Source organism: Phycodurus eques, chromosome 6, assembly GCF_024500275.1.
Source record: "Phycodurus eques isolate BA_2022a chromosome 6, UOR_Pequ_1.1, whole genome shotgun sequence".
Classification (NCBI taxonomy): Eukaryota; Metazoa; Chordata; class Actinopteri; order Syngnathiformes; family Syngnathidae; genus Phycodurus; species Phycodurus eques.
The window spans coordinates 3,105,262-3,120,573 of record NC_084530.1 but is presented as its reverse complement, the minus strand read 5'-3'; the positions used below and the strand labels follow the sequence as shown (position 1 = coordinate 3,120,573).

Below are 15,312 nucleotides of genomic sequence, written 5' to 3'. Positions count from 1 at the left end.
ACACACAGAACACTCATGACACCACTACAAATCTTTTCGCTAGTTCTACTTGTTACAGTACATCATAACTTCTTTGAGACGATTTATGAAAGTGCAAGAACTCAGTTCCACTAAACAACTGTCTATATGTACTTTTGAACATTTCTAAATACAAACCATAACAGCAGTATTGGCACTTTAATAACAAAACAGATCACTAAACTAATGTTCTCCCAGAGTTTCACACATTTCCCAACTTTGTTTCACAAAACTAAGGACAGTATCTTAGGGATTTCACTGATTAATCAGTGATGAGTAAATAAAGAGGATTTCTCACTTTTTTCTTATGCAGAGGATAACCGTGCTAACAGGGAAGCCAATAATGTGGGAGAAAGTTGTGGTTAAAAGGAGAACTCAGCACGTGCAGCAGAGACACTGTGGACCGGACCCAACCACCACATACACAATCCCAGTCACCAGCCCCGCACAGGACCACAGGAGCTTTGTACCGGCCAATCAGAACGCTAAGGTAAAGGACCCTGCTCTCAGTCTGCCTCTAGGCCAGCCCATCCAAGTCAAGCACCTCAACACAGATGACAGCTCTATCAGCGGCGACCTGGAGTCAGGCGTGGCTGACCTCAGCAGCCGATCATCCAGCGCTGGGGAAGAGTGCAAGGACCCGGAGACGTACGTGTTAGACTTCACTACTGGCTGACTCAAAGCTTACAAAACAAAATGGAAGAAGACTGCAAGACTGCTCTGTTCGCATTATTTTATTTGCATGGTTTTCTTTATTGACTAAGGTATTTTATGTTTTGTCATATTTAAGACCAGAAAAGCTTTTTTATTTCTCTACAAAAGTTGTGCGCTAATTCGCTGTCATTTGTACTTTAAGAAATGCACTTTTACTATGGGGACGTTATACATTTCATGCAAGCTGATTGAAATATTGCATGATACAATTTTTACATTATGGTAAGGAAGCTGCTGCTCCATTAACAGGTTAATTCAAATTTCTTTTTGACACTTGCTTCTGTAACCATGTTATAGTGAAGCCATATAAGCTATAACAGCCTTCTGTGTTGGGAAATAGAGTCTGAAGTCAGACTTGTGTTTGGTCATCATAGTCTTCATCTAAACAACGCAGAAAGAGGTAAAATTAATATCAAACATTTGTCATGTAGTTTTAACATTGGAAAGACATTGTGCTGGCCATTTATTTGTGCTATTTTACTGTAATGTAACCTGTAGGAGTCACAACCTTAAACAAGAACAAAATATGTTTGCATCAACAGATGATAATAACCAGGTCCCCCCCCCCCGTGTCATTTTGTGCAATATAATTTATGTTTCTGTGTACTGAGTAACATTCTCATATTGTACTGTGCTTTACCATTTGAGTGCATCAAGGTGTTACTCTTCAGAGTAATAATCTAAACTTAAGCCTGTCTTCTGTCGTGTTTCCCCCATTCCTGAATTAAGACATGCCGTTCTGTCAACCTGCTATCTGCACTGTTTTAATGGATTGTGTGTATTTGGAATACAGCAAGTCAAGCATTTTAACACTTGACCTTGTTGTTTGGGGGTTTTTTTTCTGACTGACAAGGGACACCTATAATTTGGCTCCAGATGAGCATGCTGCTTCACTGCAGGTGGGTAGACGATTTAGAAAGCACTGCTGTATTCCCCAACAAATGTTGTGGAGCATTACCAAGCTGGTATAACGGTAGGACCAACTTGCCAGCTGTCTTTTTATGTCTGTGCCGTAGAGCCAGAAGAGGCTGTACAGATGCACAATATCAGTTGAGCTCAATTTCCCAACATAACATTTCAGAACAATACTGTGAACCAAATATGGGAAAACCTTGTAGGCCAGCAAAATAAATTCAAATTGTGTAAAGAGAGGAACAGCTGATCAATGCCATTTCCTTCTTACGCAAAATTATGCTGGCGCCTTGATGTGTGTGTATTTGTTCTGTATTAATGCTAAATTAATAAACGTTCTCTTTCAGGTGGCAACACTCTTGGTCTGACATCTTGAACACAAATATGAAAGTTGTTCCGTTTAATGTAACAAAGTCAATATGTACAGTGGGTACGGAAAGTATTCAGACCCCCGTCAATTTTTCACTCTTTGTTATATCTCAGCCATTTCCTAAAATCATTTAAGTTCATTTCCCCCCCTCAATGTACACACCGCACACAATATTGACAGAAGAAAAATCAGAATTGTTGAAATTTTTGCAGATTTATTAAAAAGAAAACTAAAATATCAGAGCCATATGAATTCAGACCCTTTGCTGTGACACCTATTTAACTCTGGTGCTGTCCATTTATTCTGATCATCCTTGAGATGGTTCTATACCTTCATTAGAGTCTAGCTGTGTTTGATTATACTGATCGGACATGATTAGGAAAGCCACACCTGTCAATATAAGACCTCCCAACTCACAGTGCATATAATAGCAAATGAGAATCATGAGCTCAAAGGAACTGCCTGAAGAGCTGAGAGACAGAATTCTGGCAAGGCACAGATCTGGCCATGGTTATAAAAAAAAATTCTGCTGGACTTAAGGTTCCTAAGAGCACATTGGCCGCCATAATCCTTAAATGGAAGATGTTTTGGACGACCAGAACCCTTCCAAGACCTGGCCGTCCAGCCAAACTGAGCAATCGGGGGAGAAGAGCTTTGGTGAGAGAGGTAAAAAATAACCCAAAGATCACTGTGGTTGAGCTCCAGAAATGCAGTCGGGAGATGGGAGAAAGTTCTAGAAAGTCCAGCATCACTGCTGCCCTCCACCAGTCGGGGCTTTATGGCAAAGTGGCCCGACGGAAGCCTCTCCTCAGTGCATGACACATGAAAGCCCGCATGGTTTTTGCTTAAAAAAAAAAAAAAAACACCTGAATTACTCCAAGATTGTGAGAAATAAGATTCTTTGGTCTGATGAGACCACGATAGAACATTTTGGCCTTAATTTTAAGCGGTATGTGAGGAGAAAACCAGGCACTGCTCATCACCTGTCCAATACAGTTCCAACAGTGAAGCATGGTGGTGGCAGTATCATGCTGTGTGGGTGTTTTGCAGCTGCAAGGACAGGATGACTGGTTGCAATCGAAGGAAAGATGAATGCGGCCAAGTACAGGAATATCCTGGACGAAAACCTCCAGAGCGCTCAGAACCTCAGACTGGCCCGAAGGTTCACCTTCAAAAACGACAATGACCCTAAGCACACAGCTAAAATAACGAAGGAGTGGCTTCAGAACAACTCCGTGACTGTTCTTGAATGGCCCAGTCAGAGCCCTGACTTAAACCCAATTGAGCATCTCTGGACAGACCTGAAAATGGCTGTCCACCAACGTTCACCATCCAACCTGACAGAACTGGAGAGGATGCCCAAATCCTGGTGTCAAAAACTTGTTGCATCATTCCCAAAAACACTCATGGGTGTATTAGCTCAAAAGCGTGCTTCTATTAAATATTCAGCAAAGGGTCGGAATACTCATGGCTATAATATTTAAATGTTTCTTTTTTTAATAAATCTACAAAAATTTCAACAATTCTGTGCTGTGTGTACATTAATGAGGAAAAAAAAATTATTAAATGATTTTAGCAAGGGCGGCAGGCACGATGGACGACTGGTTAGAGCGTCTGCCTCACAGTTCTGAGGACCGGTGTTCAATCCCCGGCCCCGCCTGTGTGTGGAATTTGCATGCTCACCCCGTGCCTGCGTGGGTTTTCTCCGGGCACTCCGGTTTCCTCCCACATCCGAAAAAGATGCATGGTAGGTTAATTGAAGACTCTAAATTTCCCGTAGGTGTGAATGTGAGTGCGAATGGTTGTTTGTTTATGTGTGCCCTGCGATTGACTGGCAACCAGTTCAGGGTGTACCCCGCCTCCTGCCCGATAATAGCTGGGATAGGCTCCAGCACTCCCGCGACCCTTGTGAGGATAAGCGGCTCAGAAAATGGATGGATGATTTTAGCAAATGGCTGCAATATAACAAAGAGTGAAAAAATTTACGGGGGTCTGAATACTTGCCGTACCCACTGTATTGTAGTGTTAATTCATAACAGAAGTCATCTTAAGGCACTTCACATATGAAGCAAGTCTAGAACTCTGCTAAACACATGAAGAAACTAACTGAACCCTACATGAGCAAGCACGAAGAGACAGACAAGAAAAAACAGAAGAAAAACCTTAAACTGACCCAAGATAGTATAATTGGTCGTTCAGGGCAACGTTTTATTGTCTTAAAAAAAAAAAAAGGGATATTGTCCACCTAAAATAAATTTTGATCTCCCAAAAATGCCCCTCGTTGTGGTTAGCCACCACCACCCCCACCCAAACGTCAAAACCTAGCAATGCCCCTGACATCAACCCAGATAGGGTTGCAATTGAGTTGTACAATTCCTTTTCGACACTGGCATCTTCTATTCATTGAACTGTTTTAAGTCGTGTTACTAATCGTCGTCGCTATAACACGAGCGCCATTTGTTTTAATGATACATTATGCATTTTTCTTCACAATTGAAAACAGATCCCAGGAGTCTTAATAAAAGGTCGCAGACTGCACGTTTTGGGTGTTAATTGTAAATGATTAGCTACCGAACGGTCCAGGGTGTGGTCTTGCCCAAAATCACCTTGGATTGTGTCCAGTTTACCTGTGACCCCAAACATGCAATATAAAAATGGATGATACAGACTACATCAGTAATACACAGAATAAATGTTTGTAAAAAAGAAGTTCTTGCTAGATTCAAGCTCCACCATTAAGTAGGTACAATTCCCAGTTGCTAATCATCCATCCATTTTCTGTACTGCTTCTCCTCACTCGGGTCGCGGGCGTGCTGCAGCCTATCCCAGCTATCTTTGGGCGAGAGGCGGGTACACCCTGAACTGGTTGCCAGCCAATCACATATAACAGCAAAATTAGAGGAAAGTCACAATTGTCAACAGTTGATTTACAGTATTTAATTGCAAAACTGTTAATCTCATTTACCACATAATACAGTAAATGACTGAGTTGCATTGTATTATACAAGAGGCTGTAGTTTCTTTCTCTGCTGACATCCACTACTTTGACCTAATGAATATACAGTATATCATCTTTAACTGCAGTATGTATGTATCTTCTGTATGTTGTTACATATATTCGCCCTCCCATTGTAACCTCATCCACACCCTATCATGCTAAACAACCTAAATTCTGGCTACATGTTCCACTGTAGCCTAATTGGTACTGGTCCAACACACAGACAGTCGTTGGGACTCCTGGGGTCTGTTACTTTTCATAACTTTCATTGTGGCACTTATAAAGCAAAATGTTTTAGCTCGCAGTGCAGGTTACTCATTGTGCCTTTTTGTTCAGGAACTTCCAACCGAAGAATCCTACATCCCACTTTGTTTAGACATAAATGATGAGATTATTATATGAGGGGTGGGTGAGGGTGGTGATTCAATTTTACAATGGCTTCACAAAGTGGAAAAAGGCTATTTATTTTCAGATTGTAATTTTCCTATGAAGTCATTGTGTTAATAACCGATGGACATAATTATTCGTTATTAGGTTACACATTATTCAAACTATTCATCATTCACTCTCAAAAGGGGAGCTTCAAAATCAAGAATCTTGAACAAACACCAAATGTTGGCAATAATAGCCATAATTCTAAATGCTAGCATGTGATTATGATCATTATTTCAAGTCATCACCGTTTCAAATGGTCCATCAAAAATACAATTAAAAAACAACTTCAAAATTAGAGCCTCCAGAACCAACACAACCTCTCAATTGAGTCTCTTTTCTGTACTTAACATGCAGTAGATGTCCCGGTACTTCTCTCATGAGAAGAAAAGCTGCTGGCAAAGTTTTTCTGTTTCATCTGGACAGGTGACTTCATGGCCAATGGTGCGTGGGTCACAGTAGATCTCATAGTCATTTCCTCCCTCAAGCAAAACACACACACACAAACGGAATGTAAATTTAAAATGTAATTACTTACTGTCAAAGTATTTACCAGAAATAGAATGAAAAAGAGAAGGAAAGTAAATATTTGCGTTGGAAGTTGATTTACAGTGTGTGTGCCATCCATTTTCTTTTACCGCTTGTCATCACAAGGGTCGCGGGAGTGCTGGAGCCTATCCCAGCTATCATCGGGCAGGAGGCGGGGTACACCCTGAACTGGTTCCCAGCCAATCGCAGGGCACATACAAACAAACAACCGGGCACATATCAACAAACAACCATTCGCACACACATTCACACCTACGGGAACTGTGAGGCAGACGCTCTAACCAGTCGCCCACCGTGCCGCCTACATTTTCTTGCTTCTAAATTTTAAAGCAGGGGCCACTGTGCTGCTATTTATAAAAAAAAATAAAAAAAAGTTAGCCTGGAGTGACATGTATTCAAAGCACTAACAGTGCCACCTCATGCACCCTTATGTTAAAGGAATGTAATGTAACAGCTCATTCACACTGATGAGAAGGATCCCCAGTATAGCGCTTTAACTACCTTCAAGGAACTCAAAGCACTTACTTACACTGGACCTCATTCACCATTGTGTTCATCATAGTTCACTGATAAAGCAGCACTAGGAGCAACAGGGGAATCACTATCTGGCTCTGGTACTATGTTGCACCATCCAACAACCTACAGGGTGAAAGATGACCACACTGCCACCAGAGTGCTCAACATTCCCAGAGGGAAACAGCTGGGTTAAAGGGGCTTGTGTGTTAAAATGTCATCAGTTGGCTATAAATTGATCAAGATGGTCATGTTTATAAATGGATGGCCGTTAAAGCTCGGTGGGTGGCCTTTTCAATTTTTTTACATCTGCATTTTGGTTGTAACACTTGGGGGGGGGGGGGGGAAGTGCAGCGGGTTTCACTTGTGATGTTAAAATATCTTTGATTTGAAAATCTAAACCTTAAAACTCAAAAGGTGTGCGATTGAACATCAAATAGAATACAAGCGCAGAACACTCACGGGTTTAGTCTTGTCACCAAAGAAGTGAATGGTTGAGTAGTTATCCTTCTCAATGATCCCAAGGCAGTATCTTTTATCCCAACCATCAGGGAAGACGTCAAAGCTGATCTGCCCTCCTGCAGAGAAACCAATCGTAACAAACACGAGTGGAACGCATCGCATTTTGAATGGAGATGACTCATCCGTCCATCCATTTTCTGTACCCCTTATCCTCAGTAGGGTCGCGGGCGTGCTGGAGCCTATCCCAGCTATCTTCGGGCGAGAGGCGGGGTACACCCTGAACGGGTCGCCAGCCAATCGCAGGGCACATAGAAACAAACAACCATTCGCACCCACATTCACACCAACGGGCAATTTACTCACCAATTGAAAACGACAACCCTTTTCCTTTGAACCGCTCCTTTAAAACACACACAAACTTCTCCCGGATTTTTTCACTCTGTTAGGACCATAAAAAAAAGCAAAAGCTGCAGATGGTCTCTTTTCCTCTGACATTTTTACTGAAATGAGTTCAGTTTTTGCCAAACCTGAGTGCAACTTTTGGGAGGTAGTGTGATACAGAAAACTATACCAAATGCAAACTTTTGCCGTCTTCCAGGGAAATGTACATGTTGAGTTGGAGATATAAAAAGGAAAAGACAGACAACTATTTTTGAAAATTAAGGCATTATGATCCCTCCCCTTCCGAATACTGACACTTGCATAAATGAACAAGTACATCACATTCATTCCTCAATGGTGGAACTTATGTGATCCTTCCGACACAGATATCGTGTGTCTATTTTGCAGGACCACAGTAAAAGCGGTTATGGACATAATACAATGTGAAGTGTGTCTCTAAATGTTGTATTTAAAAAAAAAAAAAAAAAAAAATAGTTCATACTTTTGTGATCAAAAGGTTGTATTATTATAACACTCTGATGTCGAATCTTAAGATTCTGTCGCTTAGAACTAGGAGTAGAGCTCATTCAAAGAATTTTGAGTGGAGTGTGTGGCAAGAAATTTGTAAACACAAGCCATTTGAATTCTCCTCAGAATGAGTGCCTTGGGTGCTACCTGGTCGAGCTCATAGAACTCTTTGCGTTCCTCCACAGTACAGCTGCGTCCGATTGGGGAGACGTTCAACATGCCGTTGCGAAATTCAATGAACGTACCTCTGCCAGAAAGAAGAAGAAGAAAAAGAAACAAACCAATAAAAGAAAAAAATCATATCAAATACTTTTAGGTGTAACCAAGTCCCAATGAATATTCAACACTTCGAAATGAGACACATGGTGAAATGATAATACCTCTTCTTGGGAAGTTTGATCTTTGACAAATAGTTGAGACAGAAATTGATAAACTCTTGGAGTAGCTCTTCTCCCATGTGGGCCTGGATGGACTGATGATAAGCAACAGACAAAGTAACATCTTGATAATCAGGACACCTCAGCATCAATAGCCAGCCTGGTCTTACCTGAATAGATAGTAACTGTCCCTTCTTATAGGCCACAAGACCATTCTCTGCAAATACATAGTCTATTTTCTGGATCACTGCAGAAACAGGCAGGGTGGGAGGCATTACCACAACTTGCGACATGAGAGTCAGAGTACAACAACCTTGCACAAATGATGGAATCATTGCCCCTGGAAGATGATCATTTAAATGTTTAATTTTGGGCAGAAAAAAAAAAGGGCAAATGACAAGATGCTCCACAAAACAAATTGTATTCAAAATACCACCCTTCTGGCTTTAAGAAACACTAAAAAAATAACAACAATATGTTTTTTTTGTAGACCAGTCACAATTTTTTTTTAGAGCAAGGAGAGGGAAAAACATGGAATCGCTCAATTCTGAGGAAAAAAAATAATGGAATCAGCTTGTAATTTTCAGTTTGAAAACAAATGCCTATATCAGAGTGAATCTGCTAAATAGTCATCAGTGAAATAAGTGCTCACAACTTGGAGAGCTGTTGCTTTTATTTAGCTCACTGTAGCATTGTTTTTTTTCTTTTTTCTGTTTATGTGTTAAGGATGGCTTTCGTTTGTCGTTTCTGGATGTAAATCCCATTACCGTTAAACAGTTTCTTATAGTTCGGTCACAGACTTTGACTCACCTTGTTTGTTTTCAAACTGAAAACTACAAGCAGATTCCATTTTTTTTGTCATCAGAATTAAGCGATTCCATGTTTTTCCTCTAGTTGTCCTAAAAAAAAAAATGTGACAGACTGCAGCAATTTTCTTTTTTGCTTTCTTTGTGTGTTTCTTGAAGCCAGTAGGGTGGTCATTTGAATAAAATTTGTTTTGTGGAACATTTGCGATTTGCCTTATTAAAACATTTAGATGATCATCCTCCAATGCAGCCCTATGGGTGGCACAAGTCAGTGCAAACTGTAGGCCGGTCCCAAGCCCGGATAAATGCAGAGGGTTGCGTCAGGAAGGGCATCCGGCTTAAAACCTTGCCAAACAAATATGAGCGTTCATCCAAAGAATTCCATACCGGATCGGTCGTGGCCCGGGTTAACAACGTCCGCCACCGGCGCCGTCAACCTGCGGGGCGCCGTTGGAAATTCAGCTACTGTGGGTCGAAGTCAAAGAAGAAGAGGAGGTGGAAAGCGGGTTCTTCGGCAGAAAGAGAAGAGGAAAACACAGAGCCTAGAACTGAATGTGGGGACTTTGAATGTTGGGACTATGACAGGAAAATCTCGGGAGTTGGTTGACATGATGATGAGGAGAAAGGTTGATATATTGTGTGTCCAGGAGACCAGGTGGAAAGGCAGTAAGGCTAGAAGTTTAGGGGCAGGGTTTAAATTATTTTACCATGGTGTCGATGGGAAGAGAAATGGAGTCGGGGTTATTTTAAAAGAAGAGTTGGCTAAGAATGTCTTGGAGGTGAAAAGAGTATCAGATCGAGTGATGAGGCTGAAATTTGTAATTGAGGGTGTTATGTGTAATGTGATTAGTGGCTATGCCCCACAGGTAGGATGTGACCTAGAGGTGAAAGAGAAATTCTGGAAGGAGCTAGATGATGTAGTTCTTAGCATCCCAGTCAGAGAGAGAGTCGTAATTGGTGCAGATTGTAATGGACATGTTGGTGAAGGTAATAGGGGTGATGAAGAAGTGATGGGTAAATACGGCATCCAGGAAAGGAACTTGGAGGGACAGATGGTGGTAGACTTTGCAACAAGGATGCAAATGGCTGTAGTGAACACTTTTTTCCAGAAGAGGCACGAACATAGGGTGACCTATAAGAGCGGAGGTAGAAGCACACAGGTGGATTACATCTTGTGCAGACGATGTAATCTGAAAGAGGTTACCAACTGTAAGGTAGTGGTAGGGGAGAGTGTGGCTAGACAGCATAGGATGGTGGTGTGTAAGATGACTCTGGTGGTGGGGAGGAAAATTAGGAAGACAAAGGCAGAGAAGAGAACCATGTGGTGGAAGCTGAGACAGGACGAGTGTTGTGCAGCTTTTCGGGAAGAGGTGATACAGGCTCTCGGTGGACGGCAGGAGCTTCCAGAAGACTGGACCACTGCAGCCAAGGTGATCAGAGAAGCAGGCAGGAGAGTACTTGGTGTATCTTCTGGCAGGAAAGGAGAGAAGGAGACTTGGTGGTGGAACCTCACAGTACAGGAAATCATACAAGGAAAGAGGTTAGCTAAGAAGAAGTGGGACACTGAGAGGACCGAGGAGAGGCGAAAGGAATACATTGAGATGCGACACAGGGCAAAGGTAGAGGTGGCAAAGGCAAAACAAGAGGCATATGATGACATGTATGGCAGGTTGGACACTAAAGAAGGAGAAAAGGATCTATACAGGCTGGCCAGACAGAGGGACAGAGATGGGAAGGATGTGCAGCAGGTTAGGGTGATTAAGGATAGAGATGGAAATATGTTGACTGGTGCCAGCAGTGTGCTTGCTAGATGGAAAGAATACTTCGAGGAGTTGATGAATGAGGAAAATGATAGAGAAGGGAGAGTAGAAGAGGTAAGTGTGGTGGACCAGGAAGTGGCAATGATTAGTAAGGGGGAAGTTAGAAAGGCATTAAAGAGGATGAAAAATGGAAAGGCAGTTGGTCCTGATGACATTCCTGTGGAGGTATGGAAGCATCTAGGAGAGGTGGCTGTGAAGTTTTTGACCAGCTTGTTCAATAGAATTCTAGTGCGTGAGAAGATGCCTGAGGAATGGAGGAAAAGTGTACTGGTGCCCATTTTTAAGAACAAAGGTGATGTGCAGAGCTGTGGCAACTATAGAGGAATAAAGTTGATGAGCCACACAATGAAGTTATGGGAAAGAGTAGTGGAGGATAGACTCAGGACAGAAGTGAGTATTTGCGAGCAACAGTATGGTTTCATGCCTAGAAAGAGTACCACAGATGCATTATTTGCCTTGAGGATGTTGATGGAAAAGTACAGAGAAGGTCAGAAGGAGCTACATTGTGTCTTTGTAGATCTAGAGAAAGCCTATGACAGAGTACCCAGAGAAGAACTGTGGTACTGCATGCGGAAGTCTGGAGTGGCAGAGAAGTATGTTAGAATAATACAGGACATGTACGAGGGCAGCAGAACAGCGGTGAGGTGTGCTGTAGGTGTGACAGAAGAATTTAAGGTGGACGTGGGACTGCATCAGGGATCAGCCCTGAGCCCCTTCCTTTTTGCAGTGGTGATGGATAGGCTGACAGATGAGGTTAGACTGGAATCCCCGTGGACCATGATGTTTGCAGATGACATTGTGATCTGCAGTGAAAGCAGGGAGCAGCTGGAGGAACAGTTAGAGAGATGGAGGCATGCACTGGAAAGAAGAGGAATGAAGATTAGCCGAAGTAAAACAGAATATATGTGCATGAATGAGAGGGCTGGTGGGGGAAGAATGAGGCTACAGGGAGAAGCGATAGCAAGGGTGGAGGACTTTAAATACTTGGGGTCAACCGTCCAGAGCAATGGTGAGTGTGGTCAGGAAGTGAAGAAACGGGTCAAAGCAGGTTGGAACGGGGGGAGGAAGGTGTCAGGTGTGTTATGTGACAGAAGAGTCTCTGCTAGGATGAAGGGCAAAGTTTATAAAACAGTAGTGAGGCCAGCCATGATGTACGGATTAGAGACAGTGGCACTGAAGAGACAACAGGAAGCAGAGCTGGAGGTGGCGGAAATGAAGATGTTGAGGTTCGCTCTTGGAGTGACCAGGTTGGATAAAATTAGAAATGAGCTCATCAGAGGGACAGCCGAGGTTCGATGTTTTGGAGACAAAGTTAGAGAGCGCAGACTTCAATGGTTTGGACACGTCCAGAGGAGAAATAGTGAGTATATTGGAAGAAGGATGATGAGGATGGAGCTGCCAGGCAAGAGAGCTCGAGGAAGACCAAAGAGAAAGTTGATGGATGTCGTGAGGGAAGACATGATGGCAGTTGGTGTTCGAGAGGAGGATGCAGGAGATAGGCTTACATGGAAAAGGATGACGCGCTGTGGCGACCCCTAACGGGACAAGCCGAAAGGAAAAGAAGAAGATGATCATCCTCCAGGAGCGGTGATTCCATAATTTTAACCAGGGATTGTATGAGACATACATCTGATCTCAGTATAATGCATTGCAATTTCACCACTGCAGATGAAACTGACAATAATAAACACTGGGCATTTTCATCTTTCTCAAGGCAGCATGTTTGATGCAGTTATTATACTGTATCTCATTCGATTGTGCAAGTAGTAATAATGTTGTTGCCAGCTGGTGTATGTTTGAAACACGCAATTGAGGAAAATCGTTGTTTAAAGGCAGCCGTGCGTGTCCCACCATCGTCTCCCAGTTGCTCTTTGATTTTGCAGAGGTCCGACCCCCCGACCACGCCAACGCGAACCCGAGTCTTCAACTTCTCAATAAACATGGCCATTTCCGGAGTCACGGGCTGAAAGCACATAAGTGATACAACAGCAGAAATATAAATGGCAGCAATAAAAGTACACAGCTACGGCACAGAACTTTTTACGTACAGATTGTTCAGAATTCTTTATGAAAGGTTATAAAGGTCATTATAGTTTTCACTGAAATACATTTGTGTATTTTATAAGACCACTTGCTAAAACCTCCTGTGATAGTCTTTCCTTCCCACACATAGGGGTAGAAAATACAAGGCCTCGCGTTATTATTGAATAGAGAGTACATGCTTGACCACATGAGTAACTCGTAGGCCTGTTCTAAAAATAGCTCACTGGCGATGGGACATTGTGATTTCCAAGGAATTTTGTAGAAGTGATCATTTACAAATGTAAACACTCGCAGAGCTTTATCTAAATCAACGGTTGAATTTGCTATTCATCCAACTCCTACTTTGTTACTTTGCACAGATTTCACACAAAGTCAAGCTGTGAGTAAATTGAGACGAGATCATAATTATTCCAGTATTGATACTTTTTGTGACATTTTTGTTTGGTGGTGTGACGTGAGATTTTTGTGCCTCGGCTCAATGATCCATCCATCCATCCATTTTCTACCGCTTATCCGAGGTCGGGTCTCATGGGCAGTAGCTTTAACAGGGACGCCCAGACTTCCTTCTCCCCAGCCACTTCATCCAGCTCTTCCGGGGGGATCCCGAGGCGTTCCCAGGCCAGCCGAAGGACGTAGTCTCTCTAGTCCTGGGTCGTCCCCGGGGTCTTCTCCCGGTGGGACGTGCACCTCACCGGGGGGGCGTCCGAATCAGATGCCCATGCCACCTCATCTGGCTCCTCTCGATGTGGAGGAGCAGCGGCTCTACTTTGAGATCCTTGGAGCGTCTCACCCTATCTCTAAGGGAGAGCCCGGACACCCTGCTGAGGAAAACTCATTTCGGCTGCTTGTATCCGGGATTTTGTTCTTGCGGACGACCCACCCCTCGTGACCATAGGTGAGGGTAGGAACGTAGATCGACCGGTAAATCGAGAGCTTTGCCTTTCGGCTTAGCTCCTTCTTTACCGCAACGGACCGATACAAAGTCCGCATCACTGCAGACGTTGCACCGATCCGCCTGTCGATCTCCCGTTACATTCTTCCCTCACTCGTGAACAAGACCCCAAGATACTTGAAGTCCTCCACTTGGGGCAGGATCTCATCCCCGACCTGGAGAGGGCACGCCACCCTGTTCCGACTGAGGACCACGGTCTCAGATTTGGAGGTGCTGATTCTCATCCCAGCCGCTTCACACTCGGCTGCGAACTGCTCCAGTGAGAGTTGGAGGTCACGGCTCGATGAAACCAACAGAACCACGTAATCTGCAAAAAAACGGGCTCAATGATGTTGAAGAAAACTATGCATTACAGTAATGCTGAGTATTGAAAATTCAAGTCATACTGCATACCCGCAGTTCCATACTTGACGTGCCATCAGCGACAGTACTTTCTTACATGGCAAAGTGCCAATGATGACTGGACTAAGCAGTTTGCAGTCCAGTATGGCTACCTTTGTACGACCGGAACCTCTCTAGAAAGAACACATTGGAGCACGGCCCGGCTGTCCACTTATCAAGTGATCCGTTTTGTCAATGTTTCGGTGTTAGGGTTTTAACACACACACACACACACACACACACACACACACACACACACACACACACACACACACACACACGCACGCACGCACGTCTACTCCACCTGTCTCGCGGCTGTCAGGGTGCCGTCAACATCAAATAGGCAAAGCGTGTTGGCGTCCACAGAGACTTCAGCCATCTCGTCTGAGTTTCTTCAGTAGCCCACCCAGTGTTGTCACGCTCTTTTCTGGTTGTTGTTCTTCAGCAATATCGCCAGTCAGTCACCGCCGGTACGATTGTTTTCCTTTTTTCGCTTGATTTGAACGGTAGTTGGCAAACAGTGCGCAAGTGCATCACTGCCACCTACCGGATTGGAGTGTGGATCAGTAGAGACACTGGGAAACTGCTTTTATAATTACGCCAAGTTTCCCATTTAAGTACAGTTTTTCGATAACTCTATTGGTCCTACATATTTGGTATATTCCTTGGTATAACTTTCAGTACCCCTCCTTTGCTCACTTCTATCCTATCCTGAAATGTCCAAGATGGAGGGAGACATACGCATGCGCAGTGTTGACCTGTTTAAAAAAACTGGGCTGTCATAAAAAATAACGGGAAATTTAAGAAACCATTGCTGTATCATTCTTAATTCTTGTTCCTATACTTTTTTTTTTTTTTTTTCATTGAATTGACGTACTCAGCCTGGTGACTTTCTTTGTGGTGTGAAGCAAAAACAAAATTACCAAATAGGTCAATACTGTCTGAATCCTGTTATTTTGGCATACAAATTATTTGTATGCCTGCTTAGAGGATGCTAGTATTGTCAGTAGACAATAACTTTGTTTTGTGCCTAAATTAGTGTACTCTATCTACCTA

The 15,312-nt window shown here is 43.1% G+C and overlaps 2 protein-coding genes across 8 annotated transcripts in view; one reads left to right on the top strand and one right to left on the bottom strand.

Moving 5' to 3' along the window:
• Positions 1-1,994, top strand: part of mtmr7b (myotubularin related protein 7b) — a 45,705-nt gene extending 43,711 nt beyond the window's left edge. For both annotated transcript variants that reach the window (XM_061679915.1, XM_061679914.1), the window contains exon 14: positions 332-1,994. In XM_061679915.1, coding sequence (XP_061535899.1) covers positions 332-694 — 363 coding nt within the window. In that variant the 3' untranslated portion in view covers positions 695-1,994. The remainder of the gene's footprint in view (positions 1-331) is intronic.
• Positions 168-14,972, bottom strand: pmm2 (phosphomannomutase 2). 6 transcript variants are annotated; one of them, XM_061679917.1, is made up of 11 exons: positions 14,561-14,645; positions 14,031-14,182; positions 12,732-12,843; positions 8,425-8,501; positions 8,258-8,349; positions 8,025-8,124; positions 7,332-7,407; positions 6,969-7,084; positions 6,055-6,161; positions 5,796-5,926; positions 168-1,113 (listed from the first exon to the last, which is right to left on the bottom strand). In XM_061679917.1, exons 2-11 carry the CDS (start codon positions 14,097-14,099, stop codon positions 1,082-1,084), a joined length of 912 nt encoding a protein of 303 aa, XP_061535901.1. In that variant the 5' UTR covers positions 14,100-14,182; positions 14,561-14,645; the 3' UTR covers positions 168-1,081. The 6 variants fall into 6 exon arrangements, with proteins under 6 accessions (XP_061535901.1, XP_061535902.1, XP_061535903.1 ...); XM_061679918.1 differs by lacking the exon at positions 14,561-14,645 and adding an exon at positions 14,269-14,528; XM_061679919.1 differs by lacking the exons at positions 14,031-14,182; positions 14,561-14,645 and adding an exon at positions 13,430-14,006 and having other exon boundaries at positions 170-1,113.
• Positions 14,973-15,312: the final 340 nt, after the last annotated feature.

Coding starts and splice junctions, on each gene's coding strand:
- pmm2 (XM_061679916.1), bottom strand. CDS start 14,635: ATGGCTGAAGTCTCTGTGGACGCCAACACGCTTTGCCTATTTGATGTT. Junction 8,502..12,731: donor AGAGCAACTGGGAGACGATG/GTGGGACACGCA, acceptor CTGTTTCTGCAG/TGATCCAGAAAATAGACTAT. Junction 7,408..8,024: donor AGTTCTATGAGCTCGACCAG/GTAGCACCCAAG, acceptor TGGTCCTAACAG/AGTGAAAAAATCCGGGAGAA.